Source organism: Setaria italica, chromosome IV (assembly GCF_000263155.2).
Source record: "Setaria italica strain Yugu1 chromosome IV, Setaria_italica_v2.0, whole genome shotgun sequence".
NCBI classification, from domain to species: Eukaryota; Viridiplantae; Streptophyta; class Magnoliopsida; order Poales; family Poaceae; genus Setaria; species Setaria italica.
This window is the reverse complement of record NC_028453.1, coordinates 10,912,878-10,931,587: the sequence shown is the minus strand read 5'-3', so window position 1 is coordinate 10,931,587 and position 18,710 is coordinate 10,912,878. Positions and strand designations below refer to the sequence as shown.

The 18,710-nt window shown below is 50.0% G+C and overlaps 1 protein-coding gene across 1 annotated transcript; it reads right to left on the bottom strand.

Annotated features, from left to right (window-relative positions):
* Positions 1-971: 971 nt before the first annotated feature.
* On the bottom strand, positions 972-2,461 carry LOC101782953 (protein ODORANT1). The gene is made up of 3 exons (XM_004965118.4): positions 2,137-2,461; positions 1,907-2,036; positions 972-1,814 (listed from the first exon to the last, which is right to left on the bottom strand). The coding sequence occupies exons 1-3, from the start codon at positions 2,267-2,269 to the stop codon at positions 1,196-1,198; spliced, it is 882 nt and encodes a 293-aa protein (XP_004965175.1). The 5' UTR covers positions 2,270-2,461; the 3' UTR covers positions 972-1,195.
* Positions 2,462-18,710: the final 16,249 nt, after the last annotated feature.

The window sequence follows — 18,710 nt, the reverse complement described above, 5'->3', positions numbered from 1 at the left end:
GAGTCACTGAGAAACCCCGGCGCCATGTGTTGCCTGTGATTGTGAGTTCAAACCACAACCAGCAACATAATTTTTCTTTAATGACTCATTTTCAGAGTTACAAATTACTCATAAACAGAGTTACATTTCCCAGCAACGATTTGCTCTACAAAAAGAAAATAAACTTCCTATGTTGGACGACAAAAGGCGGAAGGCTCTGGCCAACTTCTTTAGCCTCCGGGCCTCCCTAATGATGAAATCCTGACGAGATCGCTGTTTGTCGGATCCAAATAAGAGAATTACGATATGAGGGAGCTGTAATCCATCTCAAGAATCGCCAACTAGCCTTCCTTGCAGCATTCATCAGCCTTGCGTCCCTGCCCCTCCTTACTATACCTGAAACTGCCCCCACTTTATTTGGTACCGTTACCAACTTACCATCGGACATCAAATTTGACTTGTATTGTAGTACAGTACTATATAACACAGCCGGTAACTTTTGCTTCCTTTGTCAAGAATTCAAGTAGTGTGTAAAAATTACGAGAAGGTACCTACACGCCAAATTCAGAAGCTTGAAATTTACACACCTGGAAGTGAAATACGAGCAGTGACCAAAGTCGTCGAGGCTGACTGCAAGCACTCTCTTACAATGACATGCTTGTTTGACCAGAGGCAGTAGATGGATGGGCGCACATTTCGAAACACATCAAAAACGATGTACTAGCACGGATTAACCGGAAGTGAATGAACCACGATCTTGGCGTGTACCCACGTATGGTAGCGGTCCAAGAAGCGGCGACAACCGGCACCATCACCCACGGCCGGAGAGAGTCCGGAGCACCGCCGCATGAGAACTCGGAAGCTGACACCACCGGCTCACGCGCGCACGCCGCGACGCGCACGTCACAGAGCTAGCTCCGGATAGTGGAGACTGGCATGGCAATGGCGTCCACCGACCGACCGAACTGGATAGCTGAATCGATCATCAGACGCGTCATAATCAACTTCCGATTTTTGTCAAATTTTGTTTATCAACATTCGATTAAAGCTCAACGGCAGAGCATGGGATCGACGGCCATGGCAGCGCACTCTCCGAGTCGAAAGAGAGCTAAGAAAGCATGGAGGCTAAAGCTAGGCTAGCTATCCTGCTAATCGAGCTCGAAGAAAGAAGCCACGGCGAATCTATGTGCATTGCTAGGAATTAGGATCACGCGCGTCACAGCCAGTCGTCGTCTTGGTCGAAGCCGCCGCCGGGGTACCCGTCGAACGGGTCGACGCCCATGCCGCCGCCGGGGAAGAGGCCGTCCCAGCTGCCGGCGTCTATGATGCCGTCGTCCATGCCGAACAGGTACATGGGCTCCGGCCACTCTGTCGCCTCCACGCCGGACGCCGCCGGGGCCGAGGCCGAGGACGAGCAGGACGGCGAGACCACGGACACAGAGCCGGCGGAGGCGGAGGAGACGGAGCCGCAGTTACTCACCGCCGCCGCCGCCGCGGTCGGCGGTGCTGGTGGCGCCGTGGCGACCTCGTGCGGCTGGAACATCGGCAGGTCCTCCTCCCCCGCGTCGTCGTCCTGCAGCATGAGCCCGCTGTCGTTCCGCGGCTGGTGGTGTTCTTGCGGCTGCGGTGGCTGCTGCTGCTGCTGCTGCGGCGGCGCCGGCGGTGGCTGGTCTTCCTGCTGCTCTTGAGGAGGAGGAGCGGGGGCCTCCTGCAGCGGGAGGTGCGTGACGGGGTCGATCCCCATCCGGAGGAGCTTCTTCCGGATGTGGGTGTTCCAGTGGTTCTTGATCTCGTTGTCCGTCCTCCCCGGCAGCCGCGCCGCGATCTTGGACCACCTGCACGCGTCGGCCATGGCGGTGAGACCCGAAGCCGCTCCACGTCAAACCGAGGGCCAAAAAAACCATGGAGAATTTTCGCAATCAATCACCTGTTCCCGAGCTGCCCGTGCAGGTCGATGACGAGCCGCTCCTCGTCGTCGGAGAGGACGCCCCTCTTGAGGTCGGGCCTCAGGTAGTTGGTCCACCGCAGCCTGCAGCTCTTCCCGCACCGCAGCAGCCCTGCACCAGGAGCTCACGAATCGCACACTGGTCAGACAGAGGGACGCGACGCCCGCATGCGCGGAGCGGAACTGCAAGAAGCAGGGGGGATCTCACTCACCGGCGAGCTTGGGGACGATGCGCCAGCAGCAGTGGCCGTGGGTGAGGAGGAAGCCGACGAGCTTCTGGTCCTCCTCCGCCGTCCACGGGCCCTTCTTCACGCCCACCTTGTCGCAGCACGGCTGCCTCCCCATCCCTCCCTCACTCACTCTCCCTCTTCACAGTCGTCAGGTGCTGCGGGCCTGCGGCTCTCTGCGACGGTGGCTGCCGTCTCTGTTCCAGGTGAGCTCGGCGCGGCGCCAGGCTCGCATTTATAAAGGGCGGGGGCGGAGGGGGAAGGGGGAGGCCGCCCGCGGGGGCGGCGCTCCACGTGGCGGGAGGCGAGGGCGAGGCGCGTCGTACGTGTGAGCCCGTCTCTGAGGCCGCCATGCCCGTCATCATCCCCGGCACCGAGGTAAAACTGCCTGCCATTCACGTCTCGTTGACGACGGATGGTGGATGATTCATCAAAGCCTTTGTACGTACTCGAAAACCTTTTTTTTCTTGCGGCTTTTTTATGAAACAGGTTATGTTCTGTTTTAGCCTGGCGCTCTGTCCTCTGTGGTCTGGATTTGGATGCTCTGCCATCGTTTTGCAGAACCAAAATGCAAATGTTGCCGTGTAGCGACAGCTTGAAAGCGTGAAAAACGAAAGTTTCAAAAAAAAAGCGTGAAAAACTACCACGGGATACAAATGCTCGGTTGCAATATTTCGTCCATCAACTTTGCTCTAGGATTCGTGCGCGCCAGTTTTTTTTTTTTGACTTTTAGGTTCCATGCACAGGAGGAGCGAGTTGCATCATATGAAGTGAGCCACAATGCCAACAAGTGTTTTCTATAGCGCTCCCACCTTAATTTTTTGTTACAATATATTTAAATAGAACTTTGAGTCTGCCTCTAGCCCTCCTTTTTCTAGAGAATTGTCTGTGCATAATTATTTAAGGCAGCAGAGAAAATGCATGCTATTAAGCTATGTATACACGGTAAATCATAATGTGAACAATAGCGGTTTTAAGACTACATACTGGTTATGCCTGCACTCCTTCATGAATTCTTTCTGTGTATAAGCATTGTTCTCTTTTGTTGCCATACAGTTTCTAAAGTAAAAGGAGAAACCGAAATCTGACTTTGTGGATAGCCCTTTCTTTCCGGCGAATTTTTCGGCAGAGTCATCATGAATTGAATTTAGTTGCCAATAGAGGGGGATGGTTGCAAAACTATGGTCTTACATTCTATTGATAAGTATGAACTTCATATTTGACGGGTCATGAATATTTGCAAAGGAAGAAATAATATGTTATACTATTTGTTTAAGGGTATATATGTAATGCAGGGAACTTTTTTTAATAGCGAACCTACTACAAGGCGAGCATCAAACCCGTTCTCGCACCTTTTATGCTCTGTATTTTTAAAACTATCAAAATCTGATTTTGAAGCTGTTTTATTTTTGGTTAAAGCTACATATTTTGGAACTTCCATTCCATTACTTTGAAACCCTTTTAGTTTCGGTAAAAGATACCTCTTTTGGAACTTCCATTCCATTACTTTGAAATTCTTTAGTTTCGGTTAAACTTACTGTACATATTTTGGAACTTCCATCCCATTACTTTGAAACTCTTTTAGTTTCGGTTAAGGCTACATATTTTGGAACTCCCATGCGGTACTTTGAAACTCTTTTAATTTCGGTAAAGCTATATACTTCCATTACTTTGAAACTCTTTTAATTTTGGTTAATAAAACTACATATTTTGGAATTCCCATTCGATTACCTTGAAACTTTTATTCACTAGCTTGTCCATTTTTGCAAAGAGAAAATTCTATTATCTCAAGACCCTTGGTTGAATACTTCCGTTTTTAAGCCCCCGGATGAGGTGGAAGGACGTAGGGAACTTTATGGAACCATACCCGTTTTTCTCTCTCCATTTTTTTTTTGTGTGTGAATCTTATAATGTATATCTAGGATCTCATGATCAACCATCCACTACTCAACATGACAACATTCTTTTTAAAGATAAACGGGATTTACCTTATAAGCTGTAACAAAGGATAAAAGTGCCCATGTAATTTGGATGAAAACAGCAAAAATTGTTAAATCGACCATACATATGCTATATTCGGAGATTTGTAATGTTAATGAGTAGAACACCAAACAAATACAAAATACTCCAGTGTTCTCGCTTCCTCTCGGCAATGCGGAAGGAGGGATATCGTTTTCAGAAGCAAGTGGCTGCCTGACACCGAGGTCAAGACGTACGGGCGTACCCACTCTCATGCCTCCCTCTCTGTGGCAGAATGATGGCTGTCAACGAGGTTTCTAGGGAACAGCAACATGCGACCCCTGCTGATTCCCCGTACCGCGAGAGAGCAGAGCGTACCGCCCTGTACAGTGGGGTCCCATCCACACGATCAGATCAGACGGTACAAACACAAACACGACGCCCTCGCCCTCCGACTCGTTCAGAGAAGCAGGTCAGAGCGACACCGTGCCCGCTGGCACCCGACCATCCGAAAAATATCTGCGCCGTGTGCGCGACACACGGCGCGCGTAAACCCTCCGCGGCGCGACGTGCGTCGAGGGGCGGAACGGGCTCTGCCCGCCGCTTGGCCTGACACGTACGTCCCGCGCACGCGATCCGGCCAGCTAGCTCCCACGAACGCAGGCCGAGATCTCCCGCGATCCGGCCCCGATTCCCCCCGCCACACGAAAAAGCAGAGGCCCCGCGCGGCGAGCGGGCGGGCGGTGGGGGCGCTCCCCCCTCCCCGTGAGGTCGACCCCCTCCGCTGCCGTCGTCGTCTCGTCGCGGTGCGTGCGACACGACGGCCCCGTTGCGCTCGGACGACGCGGTGGGGGCAATTTCTTCTCGACGTTTCCGCGCCGCGCAGGGCCCGTCCCCGTCTCGCCCGGCGCGCCACGGCTCGCACGACACACTCCATCGCCGGGGAGTCCCGGTGCGTGCCGGCCGCGTCCGCGGCAAGCCCGTGCGGTTGGGTGGGGGAGGGGTGGTCTGGTTCATGGGAGGGTAACACGGGACAGAGACGCGGGGAGCTTTTGCCTAGTGCCTGGCGTGATGCGTCGACGTTGCCCCGGCGGGCGGTCGAGCATGAATGAATAATAGATTTAGTTACGAGATCTAGGTTTTGGAATGTTCGAGACAGGCTCTGCTCGCTTGAGCTATTGCTGTGGCTGCAGCTGCATCCTACCTATACAAAAGTATCATAGCATTGAACTAAAAGCGACAGCAACAGCCGCAGCAGTAGCTAAAATGAACACGCTGAAAATGTAGGTATGGCTGGTTGAAAACGAAGCTGACAATTCTCTCTCTGTACAGGGAACGAAGCTGACATTTCGTAGGCGTCAGCCTCCGGTTCCCAAACAAGCGCTTGCCACTCTTTTGCTCAGATCATGGGTACCAAGAACACCAGGTTTTGTGAACCGAGGAAAAAAGAAATGAATACCAATACCAGGTTATGAATGGGACTTTCTACACACTTCAAACGTGTGTGATGAAGCACGGATAACTGGAAGTAAATTTTTGGCATTCTCATCCAATTTTTCCGCATTTAAACCCCTCCGTAGCTACGACACCATGGGCCTTGGCATGATGAATAAATTGGCTGTCGCGCTAAGGATTCCCATGGTCATATATGGAGCACACATCTCCTCACTTTGCTCCAAGTTATATACTATAGCGTTTTAGATATTGACATGGTCCGCAATGCCTAGCTTCCACCATATATTTTTTTTAAAAAATAAAATAAAATAAACTGCTCACTATCGATCGATGCTCGATGATGCTGGTGTTGATACATCATAATGCCAAATGTTTTCTTATTACACAACGGCCCAACTTGTAGAGCTAGCTTTTTTGACGATACGGTTTCTAAAACAGCACCCAAATTAGCTTTTGCACCGCAGATGTCTGACTTCTGCTGAAGAGTGAGTAAGCGCTTTGCGTAAGAAATCGTCGACGCGGAGGAGCACAGACAGACTTCAGAGCGATGGACATCTCGACACGGTTGACATCCATCAGCCAGTAAACCAGAGGCCCCGATTCTTCCATCGGATCGCTCTCCACGCTCTCGTCACTCATCACCGGACGTGTGGATCCAGCCACTAAATCCGCGTGCATCACTCACACTGCACAAAGCACGCGATGGGCTGGTGAGGTCCAGTGGCTATCCAGAGGGGAAGCCTCAGAAATCAGAATCCATGTCCGAGGTCAACGTCACGCAAGAACTGCCTTCCATTACCCCCGTGCCCCCCCATTGGCATGGCCCATGCACACGCGTACAAGTACCAGCGTACCGCACCACAGAGGTCTCCCATGAACCGAGAGCAAATGCGCCGCCCGGGGTCAAGCGCACGAAAAGGATGCCCCTGCGAACAGCAGAGAGCTGTGGCTGAAGGAATTTTAGCTGTATCGGGTTCCGTGCAGTTACTTTGTCAAACAGCCTCTGCTCTGCTTGCTGAAGATTAAAACAAAAAAAACGGGGCGTCATCTGCAATGCTGCCTTGAACTCCAAAAGCATCTCATTCTACCTGTACCATTATATGTATCAAAACCAGCTTAATTTACATAACTAAACAAATCGAAGAGGTTTTGACTAGCATGGTGCAGTGGCAGTGCGCCGACTGGTTTCATGTAGTATCGTTCTCTCTTCATTACCGATCCCAACCATCTTTGGTTTCAATGTAGTATATATCCTCCCACTCATTTTCCGCCGCCAAGAGGAGCAACATGGCATAAAAAGTGCCTACTTTCCTTGTCTTCGCACGGTTGCTACATCGCCTGGGTCAACTATTATGAGTGCATAATAGAAGCTCATTCGGTTGTAAATATATTACTATCCCGTATGGAAATATTTATGACTGTTGACTTTTGGTCACGATGTTTTGACCATTCGTCTTATTAAAAATTTTGTAAGTATCATATTTTTGTTTATGATGACTTACTTTATCATCAAAAGTATTTTAAGCATGACTTACCTTTCCATGCATTTGTAATAAAATTTTAAATAAGACCATAGGTCAAATGATTTGAGAAAATATCAATAGTGACAAATATTTTGATACGGAAGGAGTACATCTTACATTGCACTTCTAATGAAAATATTGGTAAAAGTCACGACTCAAAAACTGTAATAAGCAAAGAATTTTTGAATGGATGACGTACTACTTCTACAGGAAGTGTATGTGCAGCTTGATGAAGTGTATTTTTTAGATAAAGGAAATCTAGCCTCGGTCATCCACGAGTGGATGCCTGCAGCCAAACTTACACCACGAATACAGAATCTCAGCACTTAGGCTGTTCTAGCAGTACTACTCTTGAAGACTCACAGTTCACTCCAAAGACAGAAACACTAATACGACTCCTAAGCACTAGACAAAACTCTAAGATCTTCTCCAGTGCCTAGATGAAATCCTGTTACTGAAGAATTCTTCTTCTGAAGTTCCAGTCACACTTATTGGAGAAGAATTCCAAGGCAGTGCCTTCGAGCCTGCTATAGTTGTTCTTCATTTCATTTTTCTCTTCCTCCTTTGATAGCACCACCCATATTCTTGTCCAATAGGTCCCTCTGAAGATTACCTGCAAGAAAGAATTAGTGATCGTGCCTTTGAACAGTACATCGTTTCTATTCAACTACATAGCCCAACAAAGAGCAGCAACTCCTATAATCATCTGGTTTCTAATCTTCCGAGGAAACCCTCCAACCCAAGATCCCAGCATATTAGGAACACTAACATGTGGTTGAATTCCAAACGAAAAGAAAATTGTACTCCATATGAATCTGGCAAGATTACAATCAAAGAAGAGGTGTTGCACTGTCTCTTCTGATCTGCAAAAGCAACATTTGGTACTTCCTTGCCATCTCCTTTTAGCGAGGTTGTCCTTGCCATCTCCTTTTTAGCTCTATGAAGTATATAACGATAAGAACAAACAAATTTCAATTGCAAGTTTGCAACAAGCACAAAAATGACCTTGAACTTTGATCTCATTCTCGAAAAAGATCGATCGAGAGCCACGGCTGACCTGCCGGGCGATCCACCTATACTTGTTCACAAGACGAGATGGCCAAGTCGAACTGATGATCTCGTTGTCTCGTCTGCGTTGCATCACTTTCGTCCTGTTTAACGTGCAACTACACCGGCCATGTCATGGGTGGCGGCGGACCGAGCTAGGCACGATCGTGACCCTGCACAGCGGGCAGTTGTTGCTGCTCCTCGCCCACGCGCCGACGCAGTCCCGGTGGAACGTGTGCCGGCACGCCGGCACCTCGCTGCACGGCTGCTCGCCCCGGAGCGGCTCCAGGCAGATGGCGCACACCACCGTCTCCGACCCTTGTCCGCCCCTACGGCCTCCCGGCGACGCGTACGGGGCAGCCACCGGTGCGACCGGCGCCGAATGCGCCGCCAACGTCGTCGCCGGCGGCCCGACGACGGGGAACCTCTGCTGCCCTCCGCCGCCCACGCCTTCTGCCGGCGGCGGCTGGTCGCAGATTGGCGCGGAGCATCAACACGAACAGCACGGCGCCGGACAGGGCGTAGAGCGCGCAGAGTAGGATAGCTCCCGGCTACATCCCGTCGATGACGACGATACCCGCGCAGGCTTAGGCATGCCGCGGCGGCGCTGGGCGGCGGGTGGGCGGGGTAGTCGTTTCCTTGCGATTGGTCGACGGCGAGCGAGGTTTCTCCGATATGAGCGCAACAACTAGCTATCTGATATTCGATCTGCTTGCTGTGTGTACAAACTACAAAAAGATAAGGAGGCGAAGTTTGGGATGCAGAAATTTAAACCGGACGTGTGTAGCTTCGTATCTAAACGACTTGCGAGATATACGGATTTCGAGAGGACAAAGGCTACAATTCTGGAAAAACAAAATGTGGATCGGCGATCGTCCTGAAAATATGAACGGGCATGTGTATACCGCCGGTGCCCCCGTTCATTTGGAGAAAGTATGAACCACACTATCGATCGGCGATCTCTTCGATCAGCCAGAAAAATTGTATGTAAATGTCGTCTTTTCTGTTGCCCCGATTGCACCTGTCACAGGGTTATATTTACACCATCATAAACGTCAGAAACCTAAAATCGATGAAATTTCTAGGGTGAACACTCAGGACGTCTCCAATGGTCTAGCTTAGAGCTAGCTGAACCAATTTTTTTACAGTGCAAAACATACGAGACTAGCGTGGAGTGAAGAGCTAGTCTCGCTCGCTTTTCAATGTAGGTTTCTCTCACAGCACAACTTTCAATGTTATCTTATACATGGGACTTACATGAACTTTGAGCTAGCAGCTAACTTATACCATTGGAGACGCCCTCGGGATTCAACCCCGTCTACATTTTTTTTTGCGAAAACCGATCATCTATAGAGTCTAGACATAGATGGATGATCAAGGAGGTGGTGGAGGATGACATAATGACATGACAATGCAATTGAGGTGAGGCCAACACCTGAATGACGAGTAGGCCCAACAGTAAGGGTGCACCATATTGGATTGTTGCTAGTGTGGTGGGGGTGTGGGGCTGCAGCACTAGTGAACTTGGCGGCAGGGGGCTATTTCCGGTCGTAGTTGCAACTCGGAATGGGTCAGTACCCTACCTCTACCTGCTGGTTCCAGCGCCACTCCAGTGCCTCCGCCACCTCCCTCCACTCGTGTCATCACTAATCTGAGCCACCTTCTTCAACTCTTGCTGAGCTTCCCCACTTCCACCACCTCCCCTGCTCCGACGCTTCCACCGCCGCCATCCACTGTCACTACCGTCGTCTCCCGAACCACCATCGTTTGCCATCTCGGAGCTCCGCCACCATATTCCCAAGTAGGGATGGCCAGAGACCGTAAGCGGGCTGAGGTAGGGAATTAGATGAATCACGATCCAATTCGTTGGGAGAAGAAAGGGCCGTTGTATGGTGTATCGAACTACTACAACTGCCAAAGGGAAATATAATCTCAAGCAATGGACACTTGGACAACATTCCCCTTACAATTGATTCTTTTTTTTCCTTTGGTTCGAAACAGTCATCTTTTGATACCAAGAGTCTGATGGAAGATGTGAGATTTGATAAGCAACTACTCCCGTCGTTATGAAGGTTATTTTAGATTCATTTTAAGTCAAAGTTCTACCAATTTTTACCTAAGTTTATAAAAGAAATAAAACAACATCTATAACATCAAATTAGTTTTGTTAAAATCCTTGTGAAATATGTCTTAACCTACATTTATTAGATATTCCCTCCGTTCCTAAATTGTAGGTCGTTTTAGCTTTTCTAGGTTCATAGATGTTTGTATGCATCTAGACATATACTATATCTAGGTGCATATAAATATCTATGAACCTAAAAAAGTCAAAACGACCTATAGTTTGGAACAGAACGAGTAGATATTATAGATGTTTGTATGTTTTTTTATTAACTCGCTCAAACTCGAAGAAGTTCTAACTAAAACAAAACTAAAATGGTCAAACATAGATAAACTGAGGGAGTTCATGAAAAAGCGTAGATAGTATATTCATTACGATTGTTAACAATCCACTAGGTCAGGCTGATGAGTACCACAAACAACACGAACAAACGCAACTGAGCTTCTGTTGGATTCTAGTCTACTCGTACATCGTACCATCGAACGAGGGTATATTCCAATATCCCTTCATCATACCATCTCGCCTCTGCATCTGCTACACCATGTCATCGGCGGCGGCCCGTCCCGGCACGATCCTGATCCTGCACAGCGGGCAGCTGTTCTTCTTCTTGGCCCACGCGCGGATACATCCCTCGTGGAAGATGTGGCGGCACGCCGGCACCTCGCTGCATGCACAGCTGCCCCTGCCGGAGCTCGTCCAGGCAGATGGCGCACGCCGCCGGCTCCGGCGACGACGACGCCCCGGTGGCCTGCTGCCGCGAGTACGGGAAGTGCGGGAGCACCACCGGGGCCCTCAAAGCTTCCTCCGCGAGCTCGTCTATCTACCAGATGGGAACCAGATGACGATATAACACACGAGAAGTATCGCCATTGGCAGGCAAAAGCACAGGAGGAACACGGTACCGTCCGACATCTTCGCTGCCGTCGTCGCTGATCAGATCGACGCATGCCCGGCGGGGGCTGGAGTGTGCTGCGGCGTATTCGTCCACCGTGTGCCGATGAGCCTATGCGTGTCGATCTGCCTGTCGCGGTCGAAAGAAAGATGCCTCGGTAACGTACGATCGAACGGCGTCGCGCGCGTGGCTCCCGTAGGCACGGAGGCAGTAACGATCTTCCGTCTGCGATTTGCTTTTTTTTAGATGGAAAAATAGTACTCCCTCCGTTCCAAATTATAGGTCGTTTTGATTTTTCTAGATACATAGATATTATTATGCATCTAGACATAGGCTATATCTAAGTGCATAACAAAATCTATGAACCTAATAAAGTCAAAACGACCTATAATTTGGGACGGAGGGAGTAGTCATCAGATTGTTGGGACGTAGAAAATAGAGTTTGGATAGTAATACGCCTTCGAGTTAGCGCAGAGTTACAAATTGTCGTTGGGGAGGAGGCACTTTAACCTTAAGGAGGAATACAATGCCTCTCAGAGGCTTAGAGCAAAGCACCTCCAAGTGTGTCAAAAAATAAAAAACTTATATATTTTTTGGGATCTTGCCAAAAAAATATTGGAAGGAAAAAAAGACTCCCTCAGTTCCCTAAATTAGTTCTAAAATAATTTAATTGCTCAACGCTTATCTGTTGATCAACGCCTTAGCTTCCATTAAAAAATGGCACGAGCAAAGAATACCGGATGAATCAACCATTAACCCTAAGCAGCCACGATGTAATCCCAAATTACCCTCACCTCTCACCCCTCCAATTAGGCATGTTCACTCACGGGTTACACCGATTTTGACTGTTTTTTCTAACCAGCCCGATGGTGGACGGTTTGCCTGAGTCGATCTGGTTTCATGTGGTTTGTTGAGGAGTGGCTCAGTGGGTTAGGTGGGCTGGTTCTACGGTTCGAATGGTTTAGAACCATCGAGCTTCTTTTGTTTTTCTTTCAGGATTCACCAGCGAGCTTCTTCAGTTTACGCCTGCACGGAATGCTGCTTCTCGTATTCCCTACAACAAACCATGTGACACTATTCCGGAGCAGTTGCTGACGTGTGAGAAGCTTGGGCGAGCTGCGAAGCTCCAGCGCAGTCAGCTCGTACGAGCGGCAAAGCTCCAGAGCAGCGCAGCGCGTGGGTAGTTGCGGCTGCTGGCATGGGAGAAGCAACACGGACAGATGCGGTAGTCGCAACAGAGGAGTGCCACGGCTCAGCTCGCAGCGGTCCGTGGCCGGCGCCAGCAACTGCACGGGGTAGCGGCCCCAGCTGCAGGAGGACCCGGCGAGCGCGTGGCTTGCTTCCCGAGCAGCGGTCGTGCCTGGCAAGGCGAGCAGGGTGCACGCCCCGAGGGTGCGCCCGGTGGCGCTCATCCTGAGGGCGGCGGCCTGGTCGAGCTGCGCAGCTCCAGCGGACGATCGCGAGGCATGTCGGCGGGCAAAGGCCAGATCCCACGGAGGTTCTGCGCGTGGCGGCCTGGTGGCAGGGTGCGAGCGGGGGCGGCTGATGTGATGATGCGTTTGCGAGTTCGTGACTATCTTGTCCTCTTCACTGTTACCGCCGGAGGTGCCAGAATAAGATGCAAGCACTGAGACAGGTTTACCTGGTTTCACGATTTCTAACCTGTGTAGAACTCAACCCGCTTCTGCACATACGGGTTGGAACCAGAAACCGAACGAAACCGTGCAAACATCTTCAATGGTCCGGTCTGATTTGAGTTCATGGGTTCAACAGTTTCAAACCAACCCGTGAATAGGCCTACCTCCAATCCCACCAAGACGCTGCCCCCGCTCTTCTCCATCCTCTCCTTTCTTCTCAACGAAGCAAATTGGCAATAGCTTGATCTTCCTCTCCTCCCAGCCGGCCAACACTACTCCCTTGTCCCTTCTCTATCAACCGAAGCACCCAATTGGCAGCTAGCAGCTCTCCTCCAATCCTCCCTCTTTCCAATCCGAGCTCCACATCCACCAAAGCCAAGCATGCATGCATGCTCCTCTGTTAATTTAACACCTGCGAACATGTCCCTTTGTTCCTGTCTTCAACGAAGAAATCAACAGCCGCAGGTGTTAAATTATATTAATGAAAATGTGGCTCATGTAACTAAGGAAATAATTCTTGTATTAGAAGGCCTCTGTGTGATGGTTGCTAGGCTAAAGGAATAATAATTATTAGGTTGCAATACCCTCTCCTCTCCCTTCAAATAAATTTGTACGTGCATTATCTTTAGACCCAAAGGTCGATTGTTAGCATGTATACTAAAGTGAATGTGTGTTACTGTCAGGAATAAATGCTCATGCATACGTTGAAAGCTAGTAAAGCAACATGATAGCAGCACTAAGGATCATGCATGCGTTACTTAAACTAATGACCTGACAGTGGCTTATCTCTCCACCCAAACGAAGTTGAAAAGCCATGCGTCAGCTTGTGAGCTGTGACGTTTGAGCATCCAGGTTGTGGGTGTATAAATACATGTGCCTATGAGCGATGAACTCTACGCCAGAAACGATCTGGCACGTTGAAATTAGCGTGCTGATGAACAGAATTGACACCTACCAGTACAGAGGTGACTGAGGTCGTCAGGTTATTGCCCGCCAGCACAAATGGGATGCATCTGTGCTGGTGGGTGCGTTAGGTGACCCGCTAGCACAAATACCCCCTACATCTTCCTTATCTCCTCTTATCTCTCCAGAAGCAGGCATCAGCCCCATACCTATCCCTTATCTCCTCTTATCTCCAGGAGCAGATACGGCGTGGGTGGGCGATGGGCGGCCGGGCGTGGGAGCGGTGTCGGCGGGCGGCGGGCGGCCGGTGGGGCGGGCCTGGGAGTGCGGGGACCGGTGCGCCCGAACCAGGCGCGGGAGCGGCGGGCGACGGGTGACCAAGCGCGACAGCGGCGGCCGAGGGCGAGCATTGAGGACGAGCTCTGGTAGGCGAGTGCCGAGGGCATGCTCCAGCGGCACGCCCTAGGCCGAGCATTGAGGGTGAGGTCCAGCGGCGCCCAAGGGCAGGTGCCGAGGGCGAGCTCCGACGGCAGGCGCGAGGCTGAGCTCCGACAACGAGCGGCGGCGCGGCCGTGGTTGCAGCAGCAGGAGCGGATAGGATCAGCTTTTTTATTATTGTAAAAATATCTATGTTCGCGGGCTACCTAAGTACCCACCAGTGTAAATTGGAACTATGTTAGGTTTCCTGACCTCAATGCTTTCAGCCCGGGGTTTCCGTCTGTTCTGGGTCCGCCCCTGCCCAAGAACAAAGATGAGCACGCATGGGTGGCCGTGGTTGGAGCGTAACAGAGACACGGATAGAGAGGTCGTCTCAATGACCCGCCAGATAATGACAGCACCCTCGCCAGCGAGGAGACATGGCGTAGCATCTCGTCATCTGATACGTGTGGAACCGGAGGCGGAGCTTAATCCAAAATTCGGAAGGGAACGGTTAATGGAACAGGAGCACTGAACATCAACAATAGTATTCAATCAGTGGGAATTTACTTTAACCAGGGGGGACCATACAGCAATAGAATTGATCTAAAAAAGCATTGACAGAATACAGTGACATAAAGTACTGATTACTTCACTGTAACACGATGTAAACTCTCATAGCCCCAACAATACAAAGTGCTGCTGCCCAGAAGGAGCTCCGCTTACTCCAAAACGTTTACACGATGTAACCAGCATTCTCTAACGTACTTTACAATGTCTATTCCATAACGTAAAGGCACTGCTGTGTGCAAAGACTTTCTAATTTGAAACATTTCATCTGGATCTCCACTAACCTCAGTATCACCAGTGTCTGCAAAGGCTCTCCCACTTTCCTTGCCCCTGGCAACTGTCAAGCCAGCAACAAACAACGCATGTCAGCGAGGCCTTCCACAAAACAAAAGGTTCATGGGAGTACTGATATGATGCTTTCTTAACATCTCAAGAGCTATTTTTTAAACATCTCAAGAGCTATTTTTTCTAGACATTAAGTTTTCAGACGTAGGGAACAAAAAATAGATGTGTCAGCTCAATGGGAGACTTCCACGATCATGAAGTAAGTCAAACTCAATAATCTAAGTGTTCAATCAAAATCCAGGATCACAAGTTCACAGACATCATGGTTTCAGACTTGCAGGACTCTCCATGATGCAACAAAATACATGGCAGCTCAATTATTGAACAAGGATGCTGAATTATTGAAAAAGAAAGCTGAAGTTGGAGAGATAAGCATACCTCTTGCTTCAAATGATAGGAAGGAACTTTAATCTCAACAATTCAACTCCGCAAGCTCTACAGTTAGATGATTAATGTAAGCTAATAGTGAGATGATTAATGTAAGCTAACAAGTTATAATAAGAAATCTTGATGACAAATGAATATGATTGATACCTTCTTCGAGTGCTTCACAATTTTTTAAATCTCTTATGATTTCTTCTAGATCCACATTCCTGGGCGATGAACATAGCGAGCTTTGTGCACATATTAGTGCCTCAACCATCTTAGGTGACAAAGAGCTCCGAAAGGGACAAACCACTCGACCACTGGTGCTAAAAGTAAATTCTCAAGCTATCGTAGACACTTGTACTGCAAGAACATCTTTGGCTACTTTGAACAGCTAGGCTGATTAGGATTCATCAAAGAATAGGACACAATGACTAGTAAGGCAGTTAGTGCCGCATTTCCATCGCTGATCATAAAGAAATATCCACTTACTAATATTAAGCTTAAATTCACAATGACTAGCACAGCTGAATCCAACTCTGACTGAGCTAGCTGGCTGTTCACCCCCTACCTTGTGGTTGCAGCGAGTGTACATTTCAGAAACTTGATGGTTGTTCACTCACAATGACTATCACAGAATGTTTGGAGAATCACAACCACAAAGTTTCTGATATAGTGTCATATGGACACACTAAAGTATAGTTAACTATGCGACATTCAAAGCAGAAACATCAATTAGTAAGGTAGCAAGAAACATTGAAATCCCTCAGTACCAGAATGTACTCGCACATCCTGTCCCTAATCATCCGAATCGTAACCAATCACCCCCACATTTATCTCATCATCATTCCGTGAGAAAGGTTGACAAGAACCGAAAATCGTAATGATTCATCCTGTCCTAATCACCAAAATCCTACCCAATCGCTCCCTAATCATCAGCAACACCTAATGTTGACAAGAACCGAGGAACAAGAATCAAGCGCTACTATGGATCGAGCAGCAGTTTCGAACTTGGGTCACAGTGATGTCCTGATCTCTATGTCCCTGCCTAGAGAAGCCATGACCTTCTCGCCTTCTGCGGCCGCTGCACGAAGAAGCTGCGATTTCGTCGTCCTCATCACCAAGGAGGCTTCACTGCGTGGAAGGTTGGACTTCTACCTTCCTTCGTAGATGCAGCGGGGAGCTAGCGCCACAAGGCGTCTTCATCTCCAAGTTCGCCGCCCCTGCCAGGAGAAGCCGCAGTCTCCTCGTCCTTGCCCCCCGCTGCTGCTGGATGGAGAAGGTGTGACATGTCGATCCGCCACCGGATGGGACGACAGATTTACCTGGGCTTTCCGGTTCTAAACCGTCTTCGTTTCAGCCTGTTCTAGATATATGAGCTTAACCCGGAAACCGCTCAAACCGCCCAATATCACTTGCACGGGTTAAGACGGGTTGGGTTAGCTGGGTTGGGTTAGCTGGTTCCAACAGGTTGGACCAAACCGGTAAACAGGCCTACTAACTCACTATTCTTTTCGAAAAAATAGAGCGATGCTAAGAGCAACTTCAAGAGGCTCCTAATCTTACTCCTAATACCTTTTTTAGAAAAAAGAGAGAAAAATGAACTCCAACAATCCACCTAAATCTTCCCAATTTTTTAGCGACGCTAAAAAACAGCCTACCACCGCGTATATTTTAGCGTTGACGTTCCTTCCCCAATCCTGATTCCCACACGCCCGTGCGTCCCTTCCGATGGGTCCAATACGATGACGTGACCTGTGTTTGAAATATTGGGGGCTACTTATTAGCAATCTGCTGTGGACTGATATATTTTTAGGGGGGAATTCTTTTTAGAAGAACCCCCAATACATAATTTTGGGGAAGAATTTTTTAAGATCCTCTTATTGGAGTTCTCTAAAAACAACTCACCCCCGCAAAATTTCCACCTCTCCGCTCCTCCCCCGATCGGTCCCCAGGTACTCCTTTCCCGCACGAAGATCCATTCCCGCTCATTTTTCCCCATGCGCGCCGGTTCCTGGGAGGAGGGAAGCCTTGCGGCGTCGGCGGCGCGAGCGGCCTTTCTTCTTCACACATCGCCCCGTCCCTCCGCCGCCAGCCGAGTCCGCCCCCAATCACAGCGCCGCTTCCTCCTCCCCTCCCGCGCGAGCACAAAACCCCCACCGGCGTCTGATCCCAATCCAGCCGTGGGAGAGGATGCGGCAACCTCCGTTGCGCCGCTGCTCCCTCTCGTTCCTCCGAGCCCCTCACTGCTTCGTGCCTCGCGAAGAAGGCGACGACGCCGGTGGCTGCAGGCGCTGGTAGGCCGTGGGGCGGGAGCGGGAGGCCGCCCCAAGCTCGCTGCGGATCTGCCGCGGGAGGCCGCGCTTCGTCCTCAGCCGCCTGCTCCGCTCCCTCCAACATCGTCGGCCGAGCCTCCCCTTCCACCATCCGCTCGCGCCGTTCTGATGCTAATCTCGCCGGGGAGCGGGTTCACTGTCGACTAGAGATGCAGACGGGGCGGGTTGCGGGGGGGCTGCCCGCCCCGCAGACGCACCTGCCGCGAACGTATATGCCGGCCTCAAGCGGCGGCCCGCGTGCGTCCGCCATTTTTTTGCGGGCTTTGCGGCAATCAGCATGGACGCCGCTTGCCATCAGAAGTTCAGAAACGGGTTCTAGAGTGATTGAGAATTGGCTACATCGTAGTCCAAAGTGCAGCGCAGGCAGCTTGGTGTTTGCCGCTTGCCGACATGGTCTATCCACCTCTGCTTGTTGGTGCTGCAGAGCAATGCAAGGACAGAGCAATCTCCATGACTGCCGATCTCTCTGTTTTCATTGTCTATTTTTTATAGAAGTTCAAATCAAACCTTGCTTTGTGGTAATCAGCTGAAGCAAGCACGTACAATTTTGAGTACTACTAGCTAGTCAGCAAGACCTGAACGAAGCTGTTGGAGGAGCAGAGTATATCGAGCTCGGCGACAGAATCTGGCACAAAAATGATGTTGTGTTCCACACGCGCAGACCCAAGGATCGTATAAACGAGTCATGCAGAGAACGGCGGCCTGGCGGTACCGGCGATTGGCTGGAGCACGAAGCCTACACGTGCTGACGTGGCTAGTTTTGAAGTAGTAGGGAGTTTATTATTGGAGATCTGCTGTGGGATGATATGATTTTAGGAAAAGAAAATTTTTAGGACCCCTTTTGCACGGCTCATCCGCCGGCTTCTCGAGTGACTCTTATGAAGCCGTGCCAAACGGGCAACATCAAAACAACTCGCAAGTAAAAGCCGGGCGGAAACCCCGCAAAATGCGCTGAGTGCGTTCCTCCCCGCGCGAGAAGCCAAAAAT